Here is a 10,455-nt window from a genome sequence, read left to right on the forward strand (position 1 = left end):
GGATCGTTTGTTTACACTAGCAGTCTGCCTTTCTCCTTTTTTTTGGTTTCCTTTTCTTTTTGTTTTTTTTGTTTTGTTTAAGAGGGAAATTTGAGTGCTGGTGTGTGTTTATGTACGAAGGGGTAGGGGTACTTACCTGTGAAGTTTGCGGTCGATAAGTCACCGCATAACACCTTACGCGATCGCATAAGTGTTATACGGTGGTTTCAACTGGAGTTGCTCATGGACACAATGTGGTGCACTTGTGTGATCGCATACCTAAAATGTGGCCTACAAAGTGCACGTCCTTGCCACATTTCTACCACTAATATTTGCCAAACAAACTGTCCAGGTCTGCGACCACTAAGTGGTCCGCATAGTTAAAATGCGACCACATATGTGTAGCAGACTTCCCATGGTGACTTTTCTTCCCTTTCACATGCAATTTTACCCTGTGTTATGATCTTTTGAATCACCTACACTCTAACACACACTTTAAATTGCTCAATCAAAACTATCTAACAAAAGTTAAAATTTAAAGGACAAAAAAGAATGTTACAACACATGGTTTTCCTCCCATGAAGAGCTTGATTTAACGTCGCGGCATAATGAAGTTGGCCTTTCTTTGGGTTCACTCATTGGTCGGGCACGGACCATCTTTGAGAGCCAACTATTCTACCAAGTGTTTTTCTCCATTTGTGACCAAGTAGTGCTTGACTCACTGGCCATTTACTTTGAAGGTTCGGAGCCCATCCTCCGATTCTAATTCCACAGCTCCAAAAGGGGAGACATCTACCACTTTGAACGGACAGGACCATTTCGATTTGAGCTTGCCCGGGAACAATTTGAGCCTTGAGTTGAAGAGAAAAACCAAGTAACCTAACTTGAACTCCCTTTTCAAGATCTTTTTGTCGTGGACAAACTTCATCCTTTCTTTGTACACAGCTGCACTTTCATATTCATGGAAATGGAATTCCTCCATTTCATTGAGTTGTGTTAACCTCAAATTTGCAGCTTCAGCCCAGTCCAAGTTCAACCTTTTAAAGCCCACATGACTTTGTGCTCTAGTTCTATGGGTAGATGACAAGCCTTGCCGATGACTAATCGATAAGGAGAAGTGCCAATAGGGGTTTTGTATGCCTCGCGGTATTCCCACAATGTGTCATCTAGCTTCCTTGACCAGTCGGTCTTGTTTGCGTTAACAGTCTTTGCTAGAATATTCTTTATCTCCCGATTGGAAACTTCAACTTGGCCACTTGATTGGGGATGATAAGGTGTGGCCACCTTATGTTTGATGCCATATTTCTCTAGTAGCCCCGTGCAATCCTTGTTATGAAAGTGATATCCATCATTACTAAGAATGGCTCTAAGAGTGCCAAACCGCGTGAATATGTTTTTCTTTAAGAATGTGGTCACACTTCTTGCCTCATTGTTTGGTAAGGCAATTGCTTCAACCCATTTGGACACATAGTCCACAACTACCAAGATATATTTCATACCACAAAAGCTTACAAAGGGGACCATAAAATCAATTCCACACACATCAAAGATCTTTATCTCCATCACAAAGTGCATTGGCATTTCATGCCTATTGGAGATTGATCCTTGCCTTTGACATTGGCCGCAAGCCTTGACCATTTGATTGGTATCATTATAAATCGACGGCCAATAATAACCACATTCAAGCACCTTTGCCACCATTTGATTGCCCCCATGGTGACCCCCAACCGGTGAGTTGTGGCATGCCTTTAGAATTGGCATAATCTCCTCTTCTGGAACACACCTTCTGATGATGTTATCAGCACAAACACAGAACAAGAATGGTTCTTCCCAATAGTATTGCCGACAATCTCTCAAAAACTTCTTCTTCTGATAAGCTTCCAATCCATCCGGAATAAGGTCGCTAACCAAGTAGTTAGAAATATCGGCGTACCAAGGAGCAAAAGTGTTAGATAATCCAATATGTGCTCATCCGGGAAAGCATTGTTGATTTCAAGATCTTCCTTTGGTCTCCCTGCCTCTTCAAGCATTGATAAATGATCTGCCACTTGATTTTCCATCCCTTTTTGATCTTTGACTTCAAAGTCAAATTCTTGCAACAACAGGACCCACTGAATCAACCTAGGCTTTGCATCCTTCTTTTCCATAAGATAGCGAAGAGCATCATGGTATGTGTACACTATCACCTTGGATCCCAACAAGTAAGCCCGGAATTTCTCAATGGCATAGAAAATGGCAAGAAGTTCTTGCTCAGTCACCATATAATTCATTTGTGCTCCATTGATGTCTTGCTTGCATGATAGACCGGGTGAAGAACCTTGTTGTGATGTTGGCCAAGCACTGCCCCAATAGCTATACCACTGGCATCACACATGAGTTCGAATGGAAGAAACCAATCGGGTATGACAATAATAGGTGTCGTGGTGAGCTTTTGTTTCAATTCCTCAAAGGCTTTGAGGCACTTCTCATCAAACACAAATTTTGCATCTTTTTCAAGGAGTTTGCACATGGGATTTGCAATTTTGGAAAAATCCTTGATGAAACGCCTATAGAATACGGCATGCCCCAAGAAACTTCGGACACCTTTAACTGAAGTAGGTGGAGGAAGCTTGGAAATGATCTCGATTTTTGCCCGGTCAACCTCTATGCTATGTTTTGAAATTTTATGCCCCAAGACAATGCCTTCATCCACCATACAGTGGCATTTCTCCCATTTAAGCACAAGGTTGGTCTCCTCACATCTCTTGAGCACTTGTCTAAGATTGTTAAGACAATGCTCAAAAGAGTCACCTACCACTGGAAAGTTGTCCATGAAAACCTCAACAAAATCCTCCACCATATCTAAGAAGATGGACATCATGCATCTAAAACGTAGTCGGGGCGTTGCACAAACCAAACGGCATCCGACTAAAGGTAAAAGTTCCATAAGGGCAAGTGAATGTTGTAATCAAGCATTTGATCAATAAAAGGCATAGGGGAATGGTCTTAGCACGTGGCATTGTTGAGCTTCCGATAATACACACCCTCCATACGGTCACCGTTCTTGTTGGGATGATCTCATTTTTATCATTTTCAATCATGGTCATGCCTTCCTTTTTCAGCACACATTGCATCGGGCTCACCCAAGAACTATCGGCAATGGGGTAGACTACCTCGACATCCAACCAATTGATGATTTCTTTCTTTACCACCTCCTGCATGGACGGGTTCAACTGTCACTAATGCTCCACACTTGGTTTAGTCTCATTCTCCAATTGGATCTTGTGTTCGTAAATTCCTGCGGGAATCCTTCGAATGTCCGCAATTGTCCACCCAATAGCTTGCCTATGCTCCTTCAAGACATCCAACAATTGTTCTACCTGCACATCATTCAACAAAGAAGAACCGATTACCGGTAAAGTATTATTTGAGCCAAGAAATTTATACCTCAAGTGTGGTGGAAGTGGTTTGAGCTCTACTTGCGGTGGCTCAATAATAGAAGGTTTTGCGGGAGGAGTGGCTCTATTCTCCAAGTCAAGAGAGAGCTTCATCGGAGCATAAGTGTAGGACCCCAGCCCCTCTAATGCATTTACTAATTCCAAATACCCCTCCATATCTTTACCGTCAAATTTTACCAAAATAGCCGTCAATGCCTCACTGAGGCATTGTTCTTCCATCTTCATTTCAACTGCATCTTCCACTTCATCAATAACATCAATCACCGAGATGTTTTCATATTCATGTGGTATTTTCATACCCTTGCTTGCTTGGAATGTAACCTCTTCATCATTCACACGGAATTTGATCTCATTTCGTTCTGAATCCATTAGTGCTCTTTCTGTGGTAAGGAATGGTCTCCCCAAGATGATAGGGATCTCTTTGTCAACTTCACAATCAAGGATTACGAAGCCGGCGGGCAAATGAAACATTCCCACTTTTATAAGCACATCATCGACAATTCCCATCGGTCTCTTTATGGAACGATCGGCCATTTGCAATCTCATACTTGTGGGCCTTGGAATACCTAACCCCGCTTTCTTGTAAATGGCAAGAGGCATTAAGTTGATGCTAGCCCCATTATAACAAAGGGCTCTTGCAAAGTCATGTGCTCCAATAGTACATGGAATGGTGAAAGCTCTTGGGTCTTCTTTCTTTTGAACGGTGGATGTTGCAATGGAATGATCGGCCATTTTCAATCTCATACTTGTGGGCCTTGGAATACCTAACCCCGCTTTCTTGTAAATGGCAAGAGGCATTAAGTTGATGCTAGCCCCATTATCACAAAGGGCTCTTGCAAAGTCATGTGCTCCAATAGTACATGGAATGGTGAAAGCTCTTGGGTCTTCTTTCTTTTGAACGGTGGATGTTGCAATGATGGAACTAACCCGGTGAGTCGCATTCACCACTTCATTCTTGGTGGTTATCTTCTTGGTAATCAAGTCTTTCAAATATTTATCAAAACCTGGCATCTCTTGAAATGCTTCCACAAATGGAATATTCACTGATAACTGCTTGAGAATGCCATAGAACTTTTCGAGTTTGCTATCATTAACTTTCCTAGCAAGTCTTTGAGAGAATGGAGGAGGAGGTATAGGAATAGGTGGTAGAGTTTTTGGCATCTCTTTTACCTTTTCCTTTACCTCTTCCCAATTTACTTCTTGCATTTTAAACTCTTCCGGGACCTTTTCAACTTCAACAACACTTGGCTCTTCGACCCCAACCCCCTGTTCGGACTCTTCTACTTCAACCACTTGTTCGCTCTCTCCTTGTAGTACCTTCCCACTCCGAGTAGTAATTTCCATAATATGAGAAATTGGGCCACTCCTACTACCCTTTGGGTTCGCAATTGTGTCACTATGAAGTGTTCCCTTTTGCTTTGGATTTTGTTCCCTAGAGAGAGATCTCATTTGCATCTCCAATTTTTGAATGGATGTTGTATAAGAACCAACAAGCTCGGTCATGTTCCTCATAGAAGTGTCGGACCTCTCTTGATTTTGCAATACCCGTTCAAGCATGATTTCCAACTTGGAATCACTTGAGGAACCTTGATTTGAATATTGACCCTTTAGAGGAACATAAGGATTTGAACTCCAATTTGAGAAGTTGTTGTTGTTGTTGTTGTTATTCCAATTTCCTTGATTTGAGCCTACTTGGTCATTTCTCCATTGTTGGTTGTCTTGCCCTTGCGGGTTAGGCCTCCATTGATTTTGTTGTCCTTGACTGCCTTGAGTTGTTGACATAGTTGGCTTCCTCATAATCTTCACTTGATGATGGTTGCATATCTTCCACCATATTTACCTTCTTCATTTGACTTTCAGTGAATATTTTTGTCAACACATTGACATTGGTGGCAAGCCTTGCAATTACCCGATCTCTTTCTTGATTCTCCTTAATCATTGTGGTCAGGGAGAACCATATGCAATTCCACCTGTGGTGTCCTCTGAGTACCAAGTTTGATTATGTTTTGCCATTTTGTCAAGTATTTGTGTGATCCTTGCGAATGTCTTGTCCATAAAAGATCCATCATCTACATTCATGGCTATAGATTGGTTCATATGATCTAAACCCATGTAGAATTTCTCCAACAAGATAGAATCCGGAAAAGCATGATTGGGCGACCTCACCAAATATAACTTGAATCGATCCCATGCCTCATGTAGATGTTCTCCCGGTACTTGTTTGAAAAAGAAAATTTTATCCTGGAGCTCAGATTTCTTACTTTGCAGAAACCATTTAGCTAAAAATGCTCGAACAAGTTCAGGCCAAGAATGAATGGAATTTGGTGGCATATTTTGAAGTCATTTCCTTGCATCCCCAGCTAGTGAGTACTTGAACACCCTCAACCTTAGGGCATCCTCTGAGATGTTGTTCTACTTATGCATCACACACACACCCAAGAAGTTTATAAGATGTTGTGTCGAATCATCATCAGTGAAATTCCTGAAAAACCCCTCCGCTTTGAGCATTAGGACTAAACCATGTTCCACTTTGAAAGTTGCAGCACCAACAACCGGAGGTATAATAGCATTTGTATCCCCGATGTACTCATGTATGTCTGCAAAAGGATTTTTTTCCATTTCTTTCTCATATTCGTCCATGTTTTCCTATCAACACCAAGCAAAACAAGTAAAGTATGATGGAATAGAATAAGACGTAAAGTAAAGCACACACTAATTAGCAATTTCAATACCGTATTCCCCGACAACGGCGCCAAAATTTGATACGCTCAAATTACACTTTGATTAAATAGTGTAAGGCGGTCGGTATCAAATATAATAACCCAATAAGGTTGGGGTCGAATCCCACAAGGAATAGGTGTGAAAAGGTTACTCGAGTAGTGTGCTACTTCACTTAGGTCGTAATTCTATTCCGTTAATTGTAACAAGAGTATGATATGATTGTGATTTGAAGAAATAAATAATTGTAACGTTGAGAACGTAAACAATTTGATTAAGGAAACCAAGGTTGTGTCCCCTTCAATGAAATGTAATGCTATCGGTGTTAATATGATATATTTCTAATGGAAGGTTCTTTAGATATGCAAATGATTTCTAAATGACTACCCAATATTTTTCAATAGTTGGGTAGTATTTTTTTCTTTATAATTTTTCCAAATATAAAAGATTTGCAATTAAGAGCAATCAATTTATGTCAAATAAAACCCATTTATTCCTAAGCGATTCTATTAAACAAGGTTTAAAGCCTTGAGTCTTTGATATTTACTTCTACCAAACTCTAACTCACTTTTCCAAGTAAAGAAAGAGTTTAATGGCTCTTGTTAATGTTAGCAACCACCAACAATAAATGAAGAATGAAAAATAAATATATATCAACCAACCATTATATATATATATTCAATGTTAAATATCTATTAACATAACACCCATTTAGGGTCCACAACCTTATTATTTAAAGCTAGCTACTCATGCTAAAATACACAAAGATGAGAATATTAAATGTCATAAAGCTTACAAAGTGCAAGATTCTTCACTCCTAAAGATTCCAAAAGAGAGTAATATTTGAAGGTAGGAATGTAGCTTAAAAACCAGACAAGATGCCCCCACAAAACCCCAATAAATCTATTTATAGTGGGGTAAAACTCAGGACCAATTTCGAATAAAAATACCCTTCCAGGTCAATTATGCGACCGCATTTCTATCGCATAATAGACATATGGTCCGCATTCTCGTCACAGCCATCGCATATTCAAAACCCTAGTTCCTATGTATTCGTCTCATTATGTTATGTGGTCCGCATTGTTGATTTGCGATCGCATTTGTCACCGCATTTTCCACCTTTAACAACTTCTACAGGGAGTTTGCGATCCATTATGCGGCCTGCAAACCTGTTATACGGTCGCATAATGGACCACATTTCTTGCACTTGAATTTGGCCAACAGATTGTTGGGCTTTGCGATTCCTTTGAGCAATATGTGGTCTGCATGTTGGATTTGCGGTCCGCATTCTCACATCTGCGATCACATTTTGCCCTTTTCTTGTCCTTTTGTGGCTTCTTGATTTCATTTTCATGTTCTTGGGTCCTTAAACCTCATACACTACAAAACATTAAAATTACATAAGTATAAAAGATAATTGCATTTAAAACAAGCTAAAATCTAAGAAATTTGTATTAAATTTGCCGAAATTCTCCGGCACATCACCTACCATAAATTTCAGAATACCGATCCAAGGTCGTTTCACAAGAATGTTGACCGTGGTCAACTCAAGTCCTATTTTAAGCCTAAAATCACTTTTTCTTCAAATATTTACATAAAAACTATCCAAAAAATGACATAGACCATGCACACAAATAAACAAACATCAAATGAAGTTAATATAGGTCTCAAAATACGAAAATAAAGGTTAATAATCAAAAACATCTATCAGGTAATCACACTTAATGAAGGCATCTACATGTTCTACAAATAAACTTTTTGAATTCTCAGGCAAAAGTAAATACCGGGTTAATGCTCCCATTTATGAGCATTTCCCTAAACTTCTTGACCAACATTGAATCAATTTCCTATTTTGTTAAGTTGTTTCCTTTGATTCTGATAGTGTAGGTAGCAACACGATCTCGACGATCTGAAGTACCATCATATTTGGCACGACATCTTGAACTTCTAGGAGTAAGCAGAGGAACAACCTTCGACTTTTAAGGTTTTTAAGAATATTTTTCTACATGTATACCTTTAGCACAAGCGGATCCCCCGCTATCTGATCAATACAGCTGTTCTGCTCATTGATTTGTTTCAATAAAGTTTGATGCAAAGACCAGATAGAGCTTTGCAGTTCTCAAGTACCGGTAGTATCGATACCTTGACTTGTATTACCAGTTCTTGTACCTCCATACCCTAGGTCTCCAATAAGGATGGAACTTCTTGGTGCATTATTTGTTGTCCTTGCAAGTCCCCATAAAATTTTGCCAAGGATTTGAGGTTTATGGTGCTAAGATAGGCTAATGTGTTTTGGAAGATTGTAGATGTACAGACGTTTTGGATTGTGCAATGCATTGTGGAGTTGGTGGAAATTTTTTCAGAACATGGCATTTCTGCGGTCCATTATGCGACCGCAGAATTGTTTCGTTGACCACAGAACCGTCACAGATCGAACCAGAATAAGCTTGATTTTGAAGGACATTTCACGGTTTAATATGTGACCATACAACCATTTCGCAGGCCACACATCCGTCGTATAATCAACATGGGAAATTTTGGAAGGGGAATCTACGGTCCAACGTGCGACCGCAAAATCGATCCGCGAACCGCAGAATCGCCGCAGATTTGAACACACCAACCTAGTTTTGGAGGACCATTTTGTGGTCCACTTCGCGGACCACATGCCTGTTTTGCGGTCCAATCTGCGATCGCAAACTCAAGAGGTTCAATTTGAGAAATTTTACCCGACCCAATTCTAATAAAAAGACATGTAGGTGTCGTTTTGAAGCAAAAATATGATATTTTAGAGAGAGGGGAATGGAGCTAGAAAGGAAAGGAGAAGCTCTAATACTTCAACACTTCAATTGTTGATCAATTCTTGGGAATCCAAGGGGATGATCTATCAAGTCGTCTACTAAAGAGGTAAGTTTTTGTCCCAAGCTCTCATGCAATGTCCTATCATACATTTATGTGACGACCCGGCCAGTCGTTTCATGAGTTACCACTCTGTCTCTCCCATTTCTTCTTCTTATTGTTTCGTCTATTGGTTCTATATGTGATCAGGTTGGTTGGCTCGGGAAAGGATTTGGTAAGATTTGAGACACATAGTCTCTTTTGAGGATGCTTAAGTTGGAAAAGTCAACCGGATGTTGACTAATGTGTTAGAGAGCTCGGATGTGAGTTTCGATGGTTCGGATAGCTCCGGGAGGCTATTTGGCACTTAGGAGCAAGATCGGAATGAGTTTTGGAGGTTTGGAGTAGACTTAGGCTTGAATTGGCGAAATTGAATTTTTGGCATTTTCCGGTTGATAGGTGAGATTTTAATATAGGGGTCGGAATAGAATTCCGAGAGTTGCAGTAGTTTCGTTGTGTCATTTGCGATGTGTGTGAAAAATTTTAAGTCATTCGGACGTGGTTTGGTTGGATTTTTGATCAAAAGCGAAATTCGGAAGATTTTAGAAACTTAGGCTTGAATCCAATGAGTTTGGTTGATACAATGTTGTTTGAGGTATTTTGAAGATTGGTATAAGTTTGAATAAGGTTTTGGGACATGTTTGTGTTTTTGGTTGAGGTCCTGAGGGCTTCGGGGTGATTTCGAATGGTTGACGGAGAGTTTGAGATTTTGTTGAAGCTGCACATTTTTCTGCTTTTGGCATTTCCGCATATGCGGTTTGGGGACCGCAGGTGCGATGCCGCAGAAGCGATGAAAGGGACCGCAGAAGCGGAAAATGACTGGAAAGGCAGGAACCGCATATGCGGTTGTGGTACCGCACCTACAAAGGTGCAGGTGCGGAATGTTCATCGCAGATGCGATTTTGGCCGTTAAGTGAAGAACCGCATAAGCGGTTCGTTGACCGCAAATGCGGTGGATTGACCATAGATGCGAAAATGCCTGGGGCAGAAAGTATAAATTGTTTGCTTCGCGATTTTTGAGCTATTCCACCATTTTTAAGTCGGCTTTGGAGCTTTTTGGACGATTTTGAAGAAGGATTTCAAGGGAACTTCATTGAGGTCAGGATTTTGGACCTAAAACTCGTTTCTATGGTATTATTTCACGGATTAGGCTTATAATTAATGGAATTTAAGGATCAAAGTTTGGGGAAACTAGGGCTTGGAAACTTAGACCTTTGATTGAGGAATTGAAGGACCAATTGAGGTCGGATTTCAGAACTTTTGATATGTATGAACTCGTGGGGAGTTAAGGAATCTATTGATGTAAAAATTATCAAATTCCGAGACATGGGCACGGAGGGTCGGGTTTTGGTAATTTCGGGATTTATGTTTTAAATTGCATATTTTCGCTTGGGCTTCGTTCCCTAAGCATATTTTTACGCCGTGA

At 40.3% G+C, this 10,455-nt stretch overlaps 1 protein-coding gene across 1 annotated transcript; it reads right to left on the reverse strand.

Annotated features, from left to right (window-relative positions):
* Positions 1-3,197: 3,197 nt before the first annotated feature.
* Positions 3,198-5,213, reverse strand: LOC138881136 (uncharacterized). The gene has a single exon (XM_070161338.1). The coding sequence runs from the start codon at positions 5,211-5,213 to the stop codon at positions 3,198-3,200; it is 2,016 nt and encodes a 671-aa protein (XP_070017439.1).
* Positions 5,214-10,455: the final 5,242 nt, after the last annotated feature.

The sequence above is a fragment of the Nicotiana sylvestris genome, chromosome 11 (genome assembly GCF_000393655.2).
Source record: "Nicotiana sylvestris chromosome 11, ASM39365v2, whole genome shotgun sequence".
NCBI lineage: Eukaryota > Viridiplantae > Streptophyta > Magnoliopsida > Solanales > Solanaceae > Nicotiana > Nicotiana sylvestris.